Below are 21,366 nucleotides of genomic sequence, written 5' to 3'. Positions count from 1 at the left end.
GACCCTTTTATGAGTTAATGTTTGCTGAATTGGAACTTTTTCTACAAATGAACTAACTGACACTCGATTGGACTAAGTCAAATCACTTATGAACCTGATTTGCTAATGGTTTGAAGATAGGCACTGTAGGGCGGAGCGAAGGAAATTCATATCCATTGTGGATAAAAGCAGAGATCTTTGCCGTTGGCTACCCACTTGAGGAAAGACTGAGGTTCCAGAATCTGTAAGACGGATCACCTTGCAGAGAAGAAACCTCGATATCCTGAGGTTGGCTATTCCAGTCTCTGCCTGGGCTTCTGCTCTGATCCGCTGAGCCTGTTGACACCTGGTTCCTTACCAGCAGGAGCTGAAGAGAGGCAAATCTTTATTATAAGTATCCACTTTTCTCCTTTTCTTTTGTCGAGGGGAGGGTCCATCCAATTTTTTGAAGGGTATGAAAGGCTGTGCATGTGTGTATAAACACCTGTCAGATTCACCTGGGAAAGTTCCCTAGGATTGTCTTATGGAAAACACTGATTAAAGGGTGTTCTCAGTTTAATGTGCTGTACTTCTAAACTTGAGAAACTCTAATGTCATGGTTTGAAACATTTGGTTATTAAAATCTGTGTTTATCAGGTGTATCAATCTGTTTTGTACCACCTATTGGCAGACGTGTGGGGAAGGGTTAGCCACGGTATCAGGGTTAAAATGTAGAGGCTTTATTTGCCTTTGCAGCTGTGATTTGAACTTTGGCTAAAACTGGTAACAATTGGTTTTCAGTGCTGAGTCCATTTAACCAGGCTGAATTTGTAGATTTAACTGGTATAAGGAAAAGCCTTTAATTGAGGATTTATAGCCAGTCAGGCTGCCACTTTTTTAGATTTCTTTTAGACTATAGGGATGAGATTCTGTGCTGTGTCTTTAAGAACTGTGGCACAGAATTCACAGCCCAGTGGAGTGGGGGCTGAGATGACTTTAAGCCGCCTTTATGCCCTCCTGTTCCTGGGCTGTTCTAGGACTAGAATCAGGGCCGGCTTTAGGAAGTGCGGGGCCCAATTCGAACAGTTTCGGCGGGGCCCCGGCAGGGATGACTTTAAAAAAAACCTTTAATTTCTTCCATGTATTATTTACTTTCCATGACTATATAAATAATAACAAAATTATATATTACATACATTGCATCATATATTATAAATATCAAGTTCATTAAGAGGAACTATATTGTACACCTCACCTATATGTTTTTAAAACTTTATCTTTCTTGCTTTTTGTTTGACAAAATCTTTCAGTGTATTGCCTAACTCTAAGCTCTTCATTACTTCGCATTCAATTGACATGATTGCCAAATTGTTTAATCGGTCTGCCTGCATTGTAGCTTCTCAAAGTTAAAATTGATAAAAACATATCTGCGTTCAACAATGGCACAAGAGACTTCTTGGACTTGTCACAATGTCAATAGAGCATGAAATAGCTGGAAAACTGGATCTAAAAGAACTAGTGACTGAATTTTCAAAACTTAAAGCAAGGAAAGATATGTTTTAAGAGCACAGAGTGTTTTTTTATTCGGAGTGTTTTGTAAATGCAGGTTAACTCTCCTGCCAGAAACCCCCATGCCCGCCCCTAGAACCCCTGCTGGCTCACTGCTCACCTCTTTGCCCACCCGCCGCTTGCCCACCCGCTCGCCCCCGACTCGCCGCTCGCCCCCCCCCCCAAGTATAAAGCCTCATTCAAAGACCCAGGGGTCACTATATTACTGCACACAGCAGTCAATCAATGCAGTTGTAGATAAATCTCTGCATTATGCATTTTTGTATAACTTTTATATGACTTTGTATTGAACCTTGGTAATATGTTATAGCGGGCCCCTAAGGTAGTATAATTAAGGTAAAAGAAAAATGTCTTTTTGCTAGAAGTAGAATAAGATCTTCCCTCCACTTTGTAATCAATTGCCCTGTTGAATGAATGAGGTGTGAATGAGGAAGGTGTGGAAGGCAGGCACTTCCAGACAGCTGCAACCCTTGGAGAGGGGCTGGGAGCCAGACCAAGGAGAGCTTTGCCCAGGGCTGAGTGGGACGGAGTTTGGGTGCTGGGTGCAGGCTCCGGGCTGGGGCAAGGGGTGGGGTGCAGGATGGGTGGAGGGGTGCAGGCTCTGGGAGGGAGTGCGGAGGGATGGGTGCAGGCTCTGGGACAGAGTTTGGGGGCCGGAGAGAGGGTGGTGGGTGCTGGGGGGGGAGGGGACTGACATCACATGTGGCTTCCTTCCTCCCCTGCTGCCCCTCACCATCGCCTCAGTGGGGGATGGGGCTGCCCCTTGTCCAGTGTTTGCAGGAGTGGTGGCTGGGGGGAAACCCAGTCAAACTCTGGTTTTACTCTTTCGTCGATGGGTCACTTTAACCCCTTACAAACCCCTTCCCGCCTCTCTCGCCCCCCTTTTCTACTGGGCTTGTTTGATCTTTTCGGTGGAGCCAAATGAAAACCACAAACCCCAGCGAGAGCAACAGGCTGGAAGACTAGACTGAACCCACCAGCCAGCCTAGTCCATCCCAGAGCCCAGGACTGAGGGCAAATGTCCCCCCACCCCCGGGCCACCTGCTTCCACTCCTGGCCTCTCCCAGTGCCGCCAGCGATTCTGTGTGGCTGCATCGGGCGGGATTTCAACTGGACCCCCCCCCCCGCTAAATTCACCCCTGTTTTGCGACCACTCTGCACCAAGAGCACCTTCCTTCCCTGCCCTAGAGCTGCTGGATGGCTAGAAAGCTGAGTGGGTGTTTGATCGATCCGGAATATTATCGTGCCCCCCCCCCCAAAAAAAACTTAATGTCCACACAGCTTTGTGGGGGGGCTATTCCTCCCCCCCAAAGCCAGTCTATTTTATTGTTGCAGGGCAAACGAAGGAGCCAGAGTTTAATGGAAATATTCAGCCCCTACAGCGGTCTTGCAGCAGGGAAAGCAGAGTTGATGGGAAGGGAACTGGTTTGGATAGGAGCCCCTGTCCCCCTCCTTTGCAAAATAATTTGGGGAGGGGAATCAGATCACTCCGTGCCTCAGTTTCCCCTCTCTCGGGATGGGGGGGGAGGGAGATAAAAGTCTCAGCCTGCCTGTTGCAGACCTTTCGCATTCTCCCCTCTTGATTTATTTGATATCCTCGTCCAACCCCTCCCCCTCTCTCTCACCTGGAATTCACAGCACTAACTACTGGCTCGGGGCTTTCTTCCTGGGTTTACTGGGTTACATGATCTCGAGTTTAGTTTTGAAACAGACACAGGCAGGCACAAACTCACCCTCCTCAAACAGCAACACCACCGAAAAGCACAAAACCAACCCAATATTACAAACCTATGGGGAATCACGGGGTCAAACACTCACCAACCGAAGCCCCAGCAGCTGCTCCGGTGAGTGAGGTCCACACTGCAAAGATTCCTGTCTCCCACTGGACAGGACCGGAAGCCCCCTCGGCGTCTCCTCCAGGTGAGTGCCGGGGGGAGGGGAGGGAAAGGCTGCAAAGCACATGTGCCTTCTCCCCCCCTTCCCGCTCCCGACCTGCAACAGCCGCTGCCTAGCAGCAACAGCTGCTACTTGCGGGAGAGCGGCACAGCTCTGCACGGGGCCCTCTTAGGCGCGGGGCCCAATTCGGGGAAATCGGCGAAATCGGCCTAAAGCTGGCCCTGACTAGAATGGTCCCTGGAGTAACTAACACAGCTCTCGGGCGTCCTTCACTGAGGCAGGGAAAGGTACTTTAAAAAATAGTAAACTTTGGTAAGTGCAAGTATAAAAGACTTGACAAACTCTTAGTATGTTTTCGGGGTCAGTGCTTAGCCTGAAATGGTTAAGCACAGAGATGGAGATGCTCAGGCCTGACATGGGTGCCTGACAATATCTAATCTTGCAGCGGCGGGAGGGGGGGTCAGAATGGCTGTGCAGCCATTTGTATTCCAGCTTTTGATTTTGATTGTGCTGTCTTCTCATGCAGGTGGTACAGGATGGTGAGAGCCAAGTCTTGGACGCTGAAAAAGCATTTTGAGGGCTTCCCCAAAACAAGTGACCTTGAGCTGAAAGAGGTGGAGCTGCCAAAGCTAAAGGATGGAGGTAAGGAGAATGTTCCTTCATGTAGATGGTGTTAGGATTGTATTTCGTCTTTCTACTCATAGCGCAGTGTGCAAATCTAGAATAATTAATACATTTCTGTGAACTGAGCGTTACAAAGGTACGAGCAGGCTGGGATTTCTCCATTTACCTACCACAAACCCCACACTTGTGCCTTTTAGTGTCTGAAATCGGTGCGTGTGACTCAACAAAGAATCCCCTGAGGGTCACATGCCGCATACCTGGCTCAGCAGTGTTCACGTGGATGAGCAGACATTTAGGGCGGAATTTTCTAAAGTGCTCAGCATTCACCCGTCTCTGCTTCCACTGAAATCAATCAGTCACTGACTCTGGTGGGAGTTAGATCAATGCTGGGTGCTTTTGAAAATCCCCATCTTTACCATTAGGGGTCTGGTAACAGACCCACCCAGTTGACTGCAAATGAGTAAGAATGTCTTGTGGGCTGGGGGGGGAGGTGCGCGTCTGCTACAAAGATGTACTGAGAGCTATATACTGCTAACCAGGACTTGAAAATTCCACTTGGCCACAAGCCGGTGACAAGTAGGAAATTTGACCTGATGAGTTTGGAGGCCTAAGGTGCAGAAGTCTATGGAATATAAAGTTTTATTTATTTTTTTAAATTACGCCAGCACCATCATATCATCACGTTGTAAAGATAACCTTCCGAACGTGAATCGATTATAGTGTTCTCTTCCTCAGTCTGCAGACAGGCAGAGATTGATCATACAGAAGGGGAATTAACTGAACAAGACTGGTCATTTTCACTGCTTCTAGTCAGAACCCTGTGGGCAGCAGAGAAATTATGGAGAATTGTCATTTTCGTGCTGGTGCTGCTGCTTGGGACAGTGGCAGATGTGCGTATGCTCAGGGCTGGCTCTGGCTTCTGGCAGCCCCAAGCAACAACAACAAAAAAACCGCGGCGGCCAGAACAGCAAAGCTAAAAAAAAAAAAAACAACCTGCAGTGCGGCTCTCCTCCCCTCCCCCCACTAGCCAGGGCACATCTGCAGGGCAAGGTTTAATTCTCCAGCCAGTAAGGATCTGGCAGATGGTTCAAGCCTTATGATTGACACAGCAAACCTGGAAGCTTGCCCTGTGCTCCCAGCCAGAAGGCAGGCCTAATTCAACAGAACACTCATGACTGGATTTTTATTAAAAAAAAAAAAAAATAGTGCAGCTCCAGCCAAGAAAAGGTTTGCACAGGAACACAACAGGGAAACTCCCTCCCAGGGGCACCTGCTCCAAACCCCCTGCAGTGTGTGTGGGGGAGGAGGGAGGAAAAAAGTGCATCCTTCCCCCCTGCATAGAACAGCAATTTAGGAAAGGGAAATATTTGTTTACAGGGGGATGAATGGAGAAAAACAACAGGGGGAGAGGATGGGGGAGCAGTAAAACAGGGTTACATGCAACACACGGACCCATGTGCTCAATGGTACCCCAGTATGAAGGGACAGACACTGACCAATACGTCTAGATCAAGAGTTTGGGAGTCCTGGGCAAAGTTCCAGTCTGGCAGCGAGTCTTGGGTGCTCCCGGTCATCTTCGACACCAGTAAACTTTCCCCAACAAACTCCTCCGGTGCCCTCTTCTGCGGTTCTCTGCAAACCCATCCAGAGTGACAACCTCCCCACGTAGCTAGCTACAGCCTCTCTCCTTTTTCCCAATGCAAGGTCACAAGCCCCTGTACTCATGACCCCATACAGCTCTGGGCAGCCGTGATACTGGGCCAGCTCCGGTTTGTTCCTCTCACGAGAGCTGGAGCTACAGAGACATCCTCACCTCCGTCACTCTCCCTCTTTCCAGCCCTCCTCTGGAACAACCAGTGCTTCCTCTGCCTCATGGGCCATGCTCTCTAAACCCTAGGGGTATGTCTACACTGTAATTACACGCCCGCGGCTGGCCTGTGCCAGCTGACCCAGGCTCTAAGGGGCTGTATAATTGCGGTGTAGATGTTTGGGCTGGCAAGCTCTGGGTCCTCCAACCTCACAAGGTCCTAAAGCCCAGGCTTCCGCCTGATCCCGTAAGTCGGCACCGCAGTTAAACAGCCATTTAGCCCGAGCCCTGGGAGCCTGAGTCAGATGGCCCTGGCCAGCTGCAGGTGTCTAAGGGCAGGTCTTCATTACAGGGGAGGGGTCGATTTAAGATACGCAAATTCAGCTACGCGAATAGCGTAGCTGAATTCGACGTATCGGAGCCAACTTACCCCGCTGTGAGGACGGCGGCAAAAATCGACCTCCGCGGCTCCCTGTCGACGGCGCTTACTCCTACCTCCGCTGGTGGAGTAAGCACGTCGATTCGGGGATCGATTGTCGCGTCCCGACGAGACGCGATAATTCGATCCCCGAGAGATCGATTTCTACCCGCCGATTCAGGCAGGTAGTGTAGACCTAGCCTGATTGCAGTGTAGACACACCCTAAAGGGGTTACAATAGCAGAAAGGGCTTTGAGCCCAGAGAGAGAGAGCTATGGCTGTCTAGCCAATCTATTTGTAAGGCTCTATGGAAACAGTCTGCTTACTGTACCCATAATGCATAACTTAGCAGAGTTGGCAAAATTAGAAAATTCCCCCCCGATTGACTAGGTCATATTCCTGAATTTCTGCGTTTTTAAAGCAATGCTCCCAACACTGTCCGGAGAGAAATGGACATCCATGCGTGTCACGCTTACTATTTCACCCCTCTCCATTCCATACTACCTGGCCATGTCCAGCAGTCATTCCAGGGGAATTTACAAAAATCCGAGGATTTTTAATACACTGCCTGCCCAGAGAGACCTGCATGTGCCTGGGATTGTGCATTGTTTTTTTACAATCTGAATATATAAATAGTTGCAACAAGGGTTTCCTTGCCTTTGGCACTAGCCACACATCTGAGCATTAAGGTATGATGCAGCATTACCTAATATATCTGTTACATGATTAAGAGTCATAGAGATGATGTTAAAACATCTGGATATGGTTGCAGATGGCAGGTTTGAAATGTACATCCATTAAAAAGGAAGAAGCCAGTTTGCAGGGACTCTTAAAAAATACAATTCCATTCCAGCACGTATTTAAGAAAACTTATTTGTTATTTCCCTTCCCTTTAAATCCTTAAAGTGGAGATGGGGATTCCTTTAGGTTAAAGTACAGGTCTGTCGCATCTTACACGCATTTAACATGTGCAATTTCAGCTTTACGCGGCTGGCAAAAAAACAACAACAACAACAAAAAAGAGAAAAATAACAATTTTAATACTGTACCTGTAGTGCGGGCGATTCCGCCCGCCATTCAACTCAATGTAAGTTTGACTATACGTGGTGTTCGCTTTACACGCTAACCGCGGAACGGAACCCCCACGTAAGATGAGACTCGCCTGTAATGTTATTTTTAAAAAGCAGCTTTCCCTCCCTGCTACTTAAATGGCTTTGAATGCAAAGAGACTAATCCGTTTAACTTTCTGGCTCTCATGTACTTGCACAGTTCTCTAATGGCTGGGTTGTAATCAGTGACAGCAAGAGTTTGTTAACACAGACACCTCCAACCCCAATCTCTCACCCCACGCCCCGGTATTTATTGCTTTTAAATGATAACTTTTCTAATACCATTTGTTCTTGTAAACCACTTATGTTAAACAAACCAAACCAAAGGGGTCCAAAATTACCAAACAACATCCCCCCTTTGAAATTTAAGGGAGAAAAAGTAAATGGGGTATTAATATCCAAAGTAATCTGCCTTGGGGCCTACGGGTGGGTGAATGTGGTCTGTCAGCACCCTCTGTTGGTTGAATAATGGTAATAAAGGGTTTTATGCATGGGTCTTAAAAGGTAACAGTTCTCTGTGTGGGTGCCTGGACTTTTGAGCTTCTTACAAAGGAACGAGATATAGCGGGGATGGGCAATGCTAAGGTGGTAGAGGGCCGCAGAATCCACTGAAACCCTTTGGCAGGCCATACTTTTTGTTGTTGTTGTTAGAGACGATGTATGGCATAACTTAGAAATGTTTGCTACAGTACAGCATGTTAGCATACAATTATCTGTGTATTAACCATGTAAAAGAAGTGTTCTTAAATATAACAGCCCCTTACAGAACAACCTTTAACTATAACCCCCCACCCCAAAGCCCCAGGTTAAACATACATCCTTCACTGACTGACCTTTTTTCAGTGTGCAGAAGAGCCCACCAGCAGAGACACCTGCCCGCCAATGTTCAGCTCCGCGATCTCCAGGAAAGTGGACAAGCCCATGTCCCCGGACACCACCCCTGCCCCAGTCCCTGCCACCCGGGATGCACAGCCCTTGCTTGGTAACCCCAGGCACTGTCCACCAGGGCCATCCTGGAGGGATCCCGCTGTGATCGAGGTGCTGCCTCCTCCTCCTGCCCTTACTCCGGGTGGTGGGAAGAGCCGCCTCTCTCCCTCTTTCAGCATCCTCTGTTCGGGGCTGGCAGAGCCTCTTGCTGCTTCCCTCCCTCTGGGTGCAGGCAGAGCCACCTCCTCTCAGGCTCTGATTTGGATGGGCCTGGAGTCTAATTGGGTGGGCGATGGTCCACTCGGGCCCACCTGTGGCTACACCCATGGTGGGCCAAATAAAATGCTCTATCTGGCTGTATGCGGCCTCCGGGCCCCCAGTTGCCCATCCCTGGGGCACAGGAAAGGAAGACAGGCTGTGTGTCCCAGAAACCTTCCTTCCACCATGGTCTCAAAAACAAAACAGAAAGCTATGTCCGTTTGCCTTCTCTGCTAACAGTGTAGCAGTAACTTAGACAAAGCCTAGAAACTTGATTTGATCTCTGTCACTTTCGCTTAGCAGCTCTGAAGGGAATCCAGAGCACTCTGCCATAGGTCAGTGCACTGTCTTGTAACATTTGATATTTACTTACTGTAGGTCCTAATGTAACCGCTAATCCTTTTTATTGCAGATGTGCTGTTTGAATCTGTGTTTCTCAGTGTTGATCCTTACATGAGGTACGCTTTTCTTTCTTCCTTTTTAGATTAGTTTACTACTTTGAATTGCTACTTTGAATCCTAAAAGCAGTGCTTATTCAGAGCATCTGGCTTTCCATGGTCCTCTCAGGGGCTACCTGCCCTATAGAAACACCAGAGCCCCACCTATGTCTTCACCAACGTCTACGCTGTAGCAACGACCACATTAGTGGACCTGGTTATTACAGCACAGTATCCTTCCCACTTCCACAGCATAAGGCTAAAGCGCAGCTCAGTCATGCAGAGTAGACCGGACTGAACTGTGCAATAACTATACTACAGCCATAGAATTTCACTGGGCTTTACTGGATTTTAATGGACCGTTTGGGAATTCGGGTGAAATGCAGTTCTGTTCATCTATGCGGCAAGTCCTAATTATTATTATTATTATTTATATTCCAACAGAACCTAGTGGCTTCAACTGAGCTCAAGGCTCCACTCCGCTAGGTGCTGTGTCTACACTCAGCAAGAGACACTCCCTGCCCTGAAGAGTTTAGTCTAAATACATAGAGAAGGGGCATGAGAATGGAAGTGTTATTATCTCCATTTTATAGATGGGGAACTGAGGCACAGAGAGATTAAAGTCACAAAGGAAGTTTATGGTAGAGCCAGGAATTAAACCCAGTTCTTCTGAGTCCCTGACCCGTGCCTTATCGTGAAGGTACTAGCTGTGTTCTCTAATTGTAACTGTAACCTCGTAATGGCAGGGGATTAGCATTTTGTAATAAGTTATACCAGCACGGTAGTTGATCAAGGGGCATCTCCACTCATGAGCGGTTGGCTAGGAACAATATTTTATTTTTGTCAACATGAGAATGTAACTCTCTCTCTGTCTCTCTGCAGATATCTGGCATAGTCAGCAGTGAGACCCTCCGTGCACTGTGTCTTAATCAGAAAATGGACAATAATCTGTAGTGAATATTTTGCACTTAATTAAGGCTCTATCTCCATTTTGTGTGTTTCAGACCTTATAGTAGGATATACATGAAAGAGGGAGACATAATGATAGGCAGCCAAGTTGCTAGGTAAGGTCTTCATTAGTTGCTTGATGTCTTTTTTCCTAACTCACTATCATCTTTCCATACAGGAGACTCAAAGCACTAGAGAAGGTACAATGTCACTTATAAGAGATGGTTGCATGCAGCTTATATTACTTTCTATTAGCCAATGCAGCACATTAATAGGTATTATGTGCATGATACTAATATACCATACATGATATACATAAAGTTATATAATACATATGTTAACTGTATGCCTTATGGTCTCCCCACGATTCTGTTCACCCATGTTTGTTCACCAAGTATCTCACAACACTGTGACTCTGAAGTCAGCAAATTGGCATTAGAAAAGCTGTCAAAGACAAGATACATAAATGGTTTGTCCTAGCAGAGGTTGGGATGTACCTCTATTTCCAACTTGTTTGGAATGTGCTATCCAAAAGAGAGAGAAGGAAAGGTTCAGAAAAATAAGTTAAGGAACTGGTGGGTTAGATCTTAGATGATGTATAAGGTGCTTTTTAACTTGTAATCAGCCATGATATAAATATGAGTGGTTTTGGGGGTGTATCATTGAGGCACACCTTCTGTGTAAAGAGAACATGCTGTGAGATCAGAATTGCTTCTGGGAAGGAGAGTACAAATGTCTCCTTTTTGTATTGTGCTGTTTTGTCTTTAGACAGTAAATTTGTCTAAGTTTGGTTATTTGGTGTCTCAAACATTTTTCATTACGAACCACAACTGGCTACATCTTTTAGTCAATACTTCTCTGTGTGGTCCCATATTTCTTTATCAGTCTGTAACCCGTCAGAAAGCAAGTGCATCCTATGAAACCTGCCTTCTAGTACTACTTAGAGCTTGTTCGGAGGCCTTGAGACTACCCTTACTTGTGTTACTCACATGAGCAATGCCATTGAAGGGAGTTCTTACAAGACAGGGCAGGAAAGGCTAACATTGCACAAGTGGTCATATCCTGAGGTGTCATCTTGTATGCCGGACGTAATGTGCTGTGTAATAACTGCTCACCCAGGAACGGTACAGTCAGCAATTCCAGCTGAGAATACTCTTCAGGCACCTTACTCCTTTTGCTGATAAGGTGTATGGCGACTTCACCATTGCCAAGGAATGCTATAGAGTCTCCATCATCATCAGACTTCTTTGTGGTCCTGTGTGGGAAACCAGAGGTTGGGAGGAAATTTAAGCCCTAATCCTCTGAGCGAGAGGTCGGGTACCATCAATAGTTGTAACACGTCACTTGAAATGAGCTGAGGAATTCGCTGCGTCTGGTGCCAAAGGATCGTGTGCACCTTCTGCTGAACTTTGTTATTTTTGTTCGACTATCGTCATTATTAGAGTCCCAAACCGATACAGTTTTCAAGCTGTTCTTAAAGAGCCCTTCCTGTCCTACAAGAGGAGCAGCCTTTAGGAGGTGAAATGTCTTCAGCCTTTGAAAAGGGACCTGGTTTACTGAATAGGGAACTGCCTCTTCTACTCTGCCCCTGTGAGATACCATTTCCCCAAACTTCCTCTCTCCTTCTGGTCAAGCTGCAGGGATCAACTCCGGATTCAAACCGAACTGGTGTTTGTCAGGGTTTTGGCTTGGGATCCTCCCTAACATATTAGGAGCATAAGTCTGATCCAGTATGGTTATTCCTATCGCCATGTACCAGCTGTTTCAGAAAAAGGTGCAGGAAATGTGCAGTGTAGCTAGTTTTTTGTGTTCACCTGCCTAAAGGGAGCATTTCCTCCTAACCCTCACACACAGCCCCGAGCCCTATGTAAATATTTAGCAAAGCTAGGGAGAAGGAGCTGTTTGTAAAGTGTGGCTTTCGTTTGTCTTCTCAGAGTTGTGGAAAGCAAGAATCCCACCTACCCAGTAGGGACCTATGTTGTGGCTAATTCAGGCTGGACAACTCACTTCATCTCTGATGGGAAAGATCTACGGCTGCTTCCTTCTTGGCCAGAAAATATCCCCAGATCTTTGGCTCTTGGGACAATTGGCATGCCAGGGTAAGTCATAGCACAGGCTATATAAAGACTAACCAAACTTCGCTGCATTGAGATTTCCAGCCATCTGTGTGCAGGCTCTACCACGCCACCCTTGAGCCTAATCAGTGCATGCTCTGAGAGGCTCTTGCCACTGAAGAGGGACTGAATTTTGACCCATCCTGTGTGTGCGAGGCTTATAGCTCTATGTCTCCATTTGGAGCCTCTTTTCCCCCTACTTGGAGACCGCACAGTTGCTTCTTGGCCATATGGGATGGGGACAGAGTATTGTGCTGGAATTAAAAAGCAGACCAAAGGCCCAGTCCAACAGACACTAGAGTTGATGGAAGGACTCCTTTTGATTTCAGTGGTAACTAGCTAGGGCTCATAAAATACTGATCTTGCTCTGCTGATTTCTCTGTATTTCCAGAGTTTGCACAAAGATGGAAACATGCAGCTGTAGAATTCTACAATCATATAGCAGCATCAAAAGCACATCTATACCTGTTGAACAGAGCTACTGTTCATGGTAACCCTGCCCTAAATACAGAAGAAATTCCATTCCACTCATGCTTTCTCTTGCCTAGTTCCTCCTAACTTGCTTCTTTTCTTACCTCTATATTTGTAGGACAAGCCACATGGAAAGCTTGCAACTTGCTATTTGTGATCTGGGCAGAACAGAAGTTTCCTAACATTTATTTAAAAAATGGGCAAGATGTGTAGCTTTCCACATTCAAATAGCTTGAATGGATTTTGTACACCTTATAAATAATTCCGAGCACTTCATATAGAATCTCTAATGGGATGAGATATCCCCTCCCCTGGACAGCTACATGAAGCATGACCCGACTTTGTGTTTGTAATGTCTCCACTGAACATTTCCTTTCTCTTTCAGCCTCACTGCATACTTCGGCCTATTTGAGATCTGCAAGATTAGAGCAGGAGACACCGTGCTGGTTACTGCAGCAGCTGGAGCTGTGGGTTCAGTGGTGGGGCAGATTGCTAAAATCGGAGTGAGTGGCTTGAATTGATCATGTGAACACCATAGACTGTCAAGCTAAGGAGAGGAGTGGAGGGATTTGAGTGCTTAGGAGGAAGGGGGACAAAGCGTCTCTTAGATGGGACTTGCTCCAAGATCAGTTGTTTAACTATAATAATAATAAAAATAAAAAAAAATAAAAACTCTGGCAAGGCACTTTTAGTAGGAGAATTAAATTAAAATGATGCAGTTGTTTCCAATTACTATTGCTCCTGGGGACTGCTAGCCCCACCCTGTGAAGTCTCACTCAGTTGAGAAGCCCCATTGCCTCCATGTGACTAGGGCTAGGCCTGGAAAGAGCATCAAGCTATTGACCCCAGGAGCATAGGTAACAGTTTGCAATGTGTATATGTCACTGATCTGTTCTCCCTGTCAATAGTGTCCCCATAATCCGCTATAGCACACAGGCTTACTGCAAGAACCAGGATCACAGATGCAGTTAGCTATGCGTATCTAGCAGTGTGGTAGTGAACAGCCAGATGAGAAACATAGTATTGCCCCCAGGGAATAAATAAAATATGCCATGACCAATTCCTGCCTGCATTTATCATTCAGCTGGTGCAAACCTTGCAACCAGCACTCTCCTTAGTCAGTGATACAGCATGTGCTTTCCTCATACATATTGCCACTACTCCACAAGTAAGTCTTCACCTGTCAGCACCATACAATATATGTACCTTACAGCAGTAGTTCTCAACCAGGGGCTGGGGCCCCCGGGGTGGCTGTCAATAGGTTATAGGGGGCCGCCAAGAGGGCCAGTATTAGACTCACTGGGGCCCAGGGCAGAAAGCCAAAGCCCCACGATGCAGGGCTGAAGCCTGGGACCCTCCCTGAAGCCAAAGCCTGAGCAACTTAATTTTGCAAGGTCCCCTATGGTGTGGAGCTCTGAGCAATTGTCCTGCGTGCTAACCCATAACACTGGCCCTGGCTTTTGTATGCAAAAAACAGTTGTGGCACAGGTGGGCCATGGAGTTTTTATAGCATGTTTGTGGGGGCGCCTCAGAAAGAAAAAGGTTGAGAACCCCTGCCTTACAGGAGATTAAAATGTGCGGGGAGGAGGGAAGGGAGGAGAGTGTACACACTTTTAGAAACATTTTTCTGTCTCTGTCAATAACACAAAGAGAAATGGTCTGAAATGTGACTGTTAAGTGGTTTGTATCATACGTCATAAATTTAACCCCTTCAGTGATGGATCCTTGAAAATGACACTCTTGAAATTGTATTTGGTAGCTTCCTTTTTTGGGTCCCCGTAGCTAAAGCACTAAAATCTAGGACAGAGGCTAACTGAACACCTATAAAATACCTTAGTGTAGAGTTCAAAGTCTCATGTCGCCTGTTGGCTACTTTCTGTGCAGGGGAGATCAGCTTTCACAGGCCGACTCAAGGCTGTGGGAGCTGGGGAACCTGCAGCATTCCAAAGCTGGGCAGGGCAGGGAAAGGCAAGGGAGAGTTGCAGGCTCTGCTGCCTGGTGGCATGTAGCATCTCATTTGCATCTTGTATTTTATTCTGAAACCACCTCTGAGTTAAGACGCATTTTCTTTTCCTCCAGGGTTGCAAAGTGGTTGGCTGCGCTGGCTCAGATAAAAAGGTTGCTTATCTGAAACAGATTGGCTTTGATGAAGCCTTTAACTATAAGACTGTAGGATCCTTGGAAGAAGCACTGAAGAAGGCCTCACCCGATGGCTACGACTGCTACTTTGATAACGTGAGTTCAAACTGGGGTTGGCAAGAGTGCAGTTTGTTGCAAATGTTCACTTCTTTCTGCTGTGCACGTGCACATGGAATGTTGTGGCCTAGTCCTGTGAGAAATAGCCCCCTGAGAGAATGTCCGGGCTTACGCTCTCTTTCAGTTTTCCCTTTCAAATTCCTCTTTTGCTAGCGAAAACTGCTGGCCTGTGTTTTCATGGAATTCTGAAGTTCCAGTTCAGGAGCATTGGAAAGGAGGAATAACGATGAAACAGGGAGCTGGTTTGCCCAATTGTTCTTGCTTTCCCTGGGGGAAAGGGAGAGGAAAGTTGTATTTTGGTTATATGTAAAATGAATCTAAGGTGGCTTGTCAGTGTCAGGTCTGAGGGTTCTGAGAGTGGAAGGATAGTCATGTATTTAAGACACTCGAATGTGACTTGGTAGAGCTAGGTTCAGATCTAGGTGTGACAATGGGCAAATTACTTGATCTCTTCGTGCCTCAGTTCTCCATCTATACAATGGGGATAATAGCACTTTTTTAATTCTGCTCTTTGTCTCTCTTTTCTGTTTTAGATTGTAAGCTTTTGAGGGCAGGGACTGTCGCTCTATGTCTGCACGGTACCTGGCACAATGATCTAATTTGCAGCACTGGAATATAAAATAATACTAATAGGGCAAGCTCATTATAATCAAAATACCCCTTGTTTTACTGTAGAAACTGTAAAACTAAAAACATGTAACTAATAGTTTAAAACAACTCCCGCACTGCCAGCTGGCTCAGGAAGGCCAGCATGACTCTCTCTCTTCACCACCACTTCTCCCCTCAGCCTCTGCAAAGGCAGTGGGAACAGCAGCACAACACCGCTATTCTTAAGCCAGCAGGCGGGTCCGACTTTTTCCCCAGAAAGATCAAAGCAGTCAAGGAATCCCTGGCAAACCATTGGCCTTGATGATGAGAGTTCTTGCTCATTTAATCTTCCCTTCTGCCCCAATTTGGCAGCCCTCAATGTCTTCAGGGGAAATGGTTCAACAGTTACCATCACAATGCCTCTCCCCCCCCCCCCCACTCTCCTGCCCAGCAACATGGAAAAGTCCCAAAATGTCAGTAATTACAGATTTAAAAAAAAACCTCTGATCTTCGGAGGTTTTCTTGACAAGCACACACCCTTATTCATAATAAGGTGTGGCTTCATCATGGAAGCCACTTACAAAAGTCACCCTGGGCTAGATGATCAGCTGATGTAAATTGGTGTAGGTGCATTCCATTCAATGGTGCTCCACTGACTTTCAGCAGCAAAGGACCTGTCTACCTAGGAGTGATAGAGCCCTTGACACACTGTCTTGGGTGGCAGGTCAGGAAAATAGCCATCAGTACCATGACTACATCAACCATGTTTCAGTTCTAGCTGTTCAGCCTCATCTAGGATTTAAAGATGTGGTGTTAGACTGCATGAGCTAGACTGATTTCACACAATGTAATAATACCTTCAAAAGCTCTAGTCAAGGCAAGTTGTTCTTTAGTAGATCCAAACTGGTTAAGTTAAAGCCTAGGCTCCCATCTGACATGATCTCACATCACACCTTTAAATCCCTGTCTCCAGTGCCCTTCAGATGTTGGGGGTGAGCATTTGGAAGAGTAGCCTCCCTATAGACACAGTGTTTTAATGAAAGTCAATAGCTGAGAGCATATATGTGGGGAGGATGATAAGGATGAAAGAAACCCAGAAGTTGTTTAGTGTTAATACTCTCCTAAAATGCTGAGGCATGCCCTTTGGGAATAGCTTGGCTCTGGAGCAGGATTTACAACCTTTTCCCAGAAGCGGGCTGACATCAGGACAGCTGGTGCACAAATAAAACAACAAAAAAATCTTCACTTAGAAACACAGGGAAAAATATTCAATATTTTTGCCAAGCAAATGGAAAAAGCATGTTGCCAGTGAAGCTTTGTCAAGCTGAGGAGAGGATGTTACAAAATACTTCTCGCACAGACTCCTATGAGAAAGCTGTGGAACAATAGCTTACTACTGTTTGTCTACCCATTTAAATAATTAGCACTCCTGCATCAGGCAGGCCCTTTGGAAGATCTGATCATTCCAGTGCTGGAGTCCTAATGGGATATACTGTAAATATAAATACTGTCAGCAGAAATTCTTGCTTGGTATTCTGGTGCTATTTTCAAGATCCTGCCCAGTCTCTCTCTTAGCACTTATGGTCTTCCAAGCCCCCTTTGTGCCTGCACTCTTCCAGCTCCTTATACCTCCATCAAAGCCTTCATCTTGTCCACTCCCCTTTTCACATTCTCCCTAGATCAGCTGCTCCCCCCCCCTCCCCCCACACACACACACACATACACCTTCCTAAAAAAACTCTACTTCTGGTTAGACTTCACCTGCTAACCATCCACCTCCTTCCTCATACCATGCCTCTATCTGTTTAACATCACTTACCTTTCCAGGTTGATATTAAATTAGATCCAAGGTGTTCATCTTGCTGCTCTCAAACTCAATCTCTTCCCTGTCCTTTGTCTAATTTAGATGAACATTTCAGGGCAGGCACTATGTCCTCTTATGTGTTTTTAAAATGCTGGGTACAGCTGGTGCTATCTAAATAGGAAACGGCCTGCCAAGACGACCCTGACCCTCAGTCTTGATATTATGGGACTGACACATAACATATAGCAGAGATGGGCCCAGAGCCGTGCTTCTGAGTCAAACACTTCCAAATAAGGGGCCACTCCTACAAGCACTTAAGCTTATGCGTAACTTGACTCTAGTGACTAGCCCCTCAGTATATCTGCACTGCTCAATGGGATAACTCACATGAGAAAAGTTATTTACATGCTTAAGTGTTTACAAGTTCAGCCCCTCAATGATCAATAGGGGTTTTATCTGTAACTTTATCTATGTTCTGACTACCTTAGGTGGGTGGAGAGTTTTCAAGTATTGTTCTGAATCAAATGAAGAAATTTGGGAGGATTGCTGTGTGCGGAGCCATCTCTGGATACAATGACACAGTGCCCCAGAAAGGTATGAGTCTTTTTGTCAGTTAGTTACTTTTTATGGTGGAAAAAATAATGAAGAAAGAGAACTTTCCTCTCTGAATTCTTTTAATGGTTTTTATGTTGCTTGTTTTTATGTTATGAAACAAACCCTCAAAATTAAAATATATATTTTGTGGAGCAAACGCATCCCCAATGCTGCATTTTTAGGACAAAGTGAATCACAATCATCTTGTATTCTGTACCTCAAAAACAAAGCTGTATTTTCCCAGAATTAAAAAGCAAATAAACATTTAGTTCATGGCCCTTTCCCACCACGGAATGGTAAAACTTCACAGACAAACAGCAAGGCTCATTGTAGTCAAAGCTTCATCTGAGTAAACAAGGATGCCCCTCAAATGGGAGAACCCCTCACTAAAACAATTTATAACTGATCTTTGATATTTAACCTTAAACAGTTCCAGATAGTTAAATCGCATTGCCCTGTTGTCCATCTACCAAGAGGAAGGGAGGGGATGGGGGATGAATGTTGGTTTAACAGGAATGGGAAAGAGTAGTGATGGGCAACAACCATAGAAATAAATTGTCCGAGAAGTGTAAATTACTAATTTTCAGCACAAGCAGTGACTGAACCTCTCATCTAAAATGCCAATAGCAGCAAGAAAGGAATCCCTTGCAGAGTACAACCACAGAACGCACCATATAACAGACCTGGTGACAGTTGGTATATGTGATTTAAATGAGACTTTACTGCAGAGTGTCACTCTTGCACACCACTAGGGGGCAGTAGAAAATGAGCTGGTTTGTTTCAAGGATTCCAACTTTTTATCTTTAGGGTGTTATTTACCTAACAAATGTTTTTAAGTAAACATAAACAGCAATGGTAAAAACAGCCTGATGCACGGTATTTCTGTAGCAAAGCGGATTACACAGTTCAGTCATCTAGATGGAAAAGTTCTTTCCCTAGGGTTTGATGGTTTTACTTTTATGGTAGGATTTGCATTGGTAGTCAATTGAAGTCAGTATTGACTGTAGGTGAAAATCAGGTTAGGCATTTCTAACATTCCAGGTTCCTGGGTCAGTGCTCTAACCACTGGGCTATGGGTATACAGGGGGGGAGGTGGTCTGCACCACCACTGTCACCATTTTGTGCAGGGCCCAATCTGGTCAAGCAGTGCAGCCTTGGGCTGACTAGCTTGGCTTTATCAGCATCTCAGCTTCTCCTTACTGCACATTGGTTTGGTTTTAAACAAAGTAATATTACCACGGTTTTGTCTATTACCATTTCCAACAGGACCTTATGTTCAGATCCCAATGATCTTCAAGGAGCTTTACATGGAAGGATTTATCGTCTCACGGTGGAATGACAGGCGTGAGGAGGCCCTGAAGATATTGTTAAGATGGGTTGTAGAGGTAAGAGGTGTGGCAGTTTCTCAGACTACAGTACGTGAACTTATGCTGCTACTTCCCTCTTTACAAAAGACTGTCTACGCTAACACGAGCCAAGTCTGCTCTCATACACTGCTCTTCCACACCCAACATGTCCCTCTAGCAGGTGGTGTAGGGGTGGTGTGTGTCAGCATCAAACCATGCTGAACACAATACAGAAGAGAGGAATAGGGCATGCAGCAGACAAAACTATGCTTGGCCAAAACTGAAGGGGCCAGGTACCAAACTCAGCTCATCTCCACTGTAAGGTCAGTCAGCTGACAAGTGAGTGAGAAGGGGGCCTGGGATATCCCTAAATTTAAATGCAAATCTCTTAAGACCCATTTCAAAACTAGTCCAACTACCTTTTAACTGCCTTTTTTGCCCCCTGCCAAATATTTAAAGTACTTGCTCTATTCCTTACCCCTCCACTTAAAGCATGGCCAATTCTTGTGAATTTTTTTTATTACCTCAGTTTGGTTGCAGAGAAAAGCTTGAAAATGTGAAACCTAAAGACAACACTAAGCATCAAAGCACCCAACAGTTGTTGTGGGGCTTATCAGTTGGGTTGGCACTACTGCACTTACTAGGGGAGGAAGAGAAATCTTGTTTCTGGAGAGTTCTAATGCTCCACATCTGAAGACTTAGTTCTGTTAGACCTAGTGCAGTTAGCTTCTGCAAACATAACTGATGTTCCATAGAGAATTTGGCATCAGTCAGAGGAACAGTGGTAGATGGGCCACCAAAAGCAGCAACCATGTTTAAATCACTTTTGCTGAGCAGTATTGAATAGTGAGAGGTCACTAAAACAAATAATCTTACACTACAGACATTACCTTTTACTCTCAAAGGGCGAGCTCTTTAGCTGATGTAAACAGGTTCAGCTCCATTGACTTCAACAGAACTACCACAGTTCACATCAGCTGCTAGGAATGATACGAGTTGAAGGAATCTAGCTACAGTTTAGACCACCTGCACGGTAGAAGAAAATTGAGTAAAATTGTTGTTTTTCTTTGCACAGGGGAAAATTAAGTGTGAAGAACATGTTACTGAAGGATTTGAAAAAATGCCAGCAGCTTTCATGGGACTGTTAAAGGGAGAAAACCTTGGAAAAGCAATAATAAAAGTGTAAAGGGCATGTGGTTCATTCCTTTAGGAAAGCCATACCAATAGCTTATCTGTCTTGTTGCCAAATGCTCAGCCACAACTTTTAATGGGCTAAAGTATACTCAAAATAGACAAGTCTCCAACCGGTTTGGGGAAAGTGATGCTTCGTCAAATAATGCAATGCTACAACAAATTGTTGCTCCTACAGCTAAGTGATTAATCCACTTTATCACTGCTATAATCAGTCCTCATTGATACATGTGATTGTGAGACTTACGAGAATACTCTAATTTCATGGGCATTTTGAAAAAAAGCCAGCCAGGTAAACGGTCAGTGGAGCTATATGGCTTTATACTAACTGAGGATCTGACCTTATTTTTAAAAACAAGGAACCTTAACTGAGCTGCTCAAGAGCTTGATATCTAAGGTCCATGCAGAGAGCAGAAGTCAACTGCAATCTTTTAAATAGCATCTGCTAAATAGTCATTAAAATAGATTTGTACTAGATCCCCTTAAAATGTAGATTTTATTCTGTAGCTAACACCATGTTTGTCACAGTCACAGCAACATAACCCAGCAGTAATCTGATTAAATAGTTTAGAGCTGTTCTAAGATGCTGTATGTTTATGCAAAGAAAAATAACCCATTAAAATCTTATTGATAAAGAAAATGGTTCTTATCTTGACATGAAACTGACTACATGGAGTGGCAATATTTATGACTTGTTCTGTTTTTGTGCATCAAATAACCTGACTGATCAGCTATGCATTCCACATTCATTTGGGAAAGACTGACATCTGCCAACTTTGTAATTTAATTTTAATCTTTCCCCCTCCATCTGTGTTTTACATACCATCTCCTTCCCTCAGACTACACCCACCATGCCAATTTGAGGATAACTCCTTATTTTAACTCAGACAGCTCTTCACACTCACTAGGACAAGTATGTATCCACATCTAGGAAATTCTGCAGGAATTTAGTGGTCATATGCCTTTACCTCCTGTGAGCTGAGTGCCTAAGACTATCTCGTGTTGTGGAAGAGTAAAGGAGGCCCAGATAGACAAAATAGTGCTCAACTCA

General features: G+C 45.2%; 1 protein-coding gene across 6 annotated transcripts in view; it reads left to right on the top strand.

Annotated features, from left to right (window-relative positions):
* The window catches only part of LOC113405320 (prostaglandin reductase 1-like), a 41,347-nt gene extending 20,360 nt beyond the window's left edge, over positions 1-20,987 (top strand). For 2 of the 6 annotated variants that reach the window (XM_026646421.2, XM_026646422.2), the window contains exons 2-10: positions 3,950-4,065; positions 8,979-9,024; positions 10,008-10,067; positions 11,886-12,050; positions 12,922-13,039; positions 14,616-14,771; positions 17,673-17,778; positions 19,045-19,163; positions 20,200-20,987. In XM_026646421.2, coding sequence (XP_026502206.1) covers positions 3,960-4,065; positions 8,979-9,024; positions 10,008-10,067; positions 11,886-12,050; positions 12,922-13,039; positions 14,616-14,771; positions 17,673-17,778; positions 19,045-19,163; positions 20,200-20,310 — 987 coding nt within the window. In that variant the 5' untranslated portion in view covers positions 3,950-3,959 and the 3' untranslated portion in view covers positions 20,311-20,987. Of the gene's footprint in view, positions 1-328; positions 370-3,138; positions 3,448-3,563; positions 3,736-3,949; positions 4,066-8,978; positions 9,025-10,007; positions 10,068-11,885; positions 12,051-12,921; positions 13,040-14,615; positions 14,772-17,672; positions 17,779-19,044; positions 19,164-20,199 lie in introns of those variants that run through there. The other 4 variants (XM_026646423.1, XM_026646426.2, XM_026646425.2 and 1 more) reach the window with 4 other exon arrangements.
* Positions 20,988-21,366: the final 379 nt, after the last annotated feature.

This window comes from Terrapene carolina, unplaced genomic scaffold (assembly GCF_002925995.2).
Source record: "Terrapene carolina triunguis isolate 2854851 unplaced genomic scaffold, T_m_triunguis-2.0 Scaffold35022, whole genome shotgun sequence".
Lineage (NCBI taxonomy): Eukaryota > Metazoa > Chordata > Testudines > Emydidae > Terrapene > Terrapene triunguis.
The sequence above is the reverse complement of the archived record's forward strand: the minus strand, read 5'-3'. Positions and strand labels throughout refer to the sequence as shown.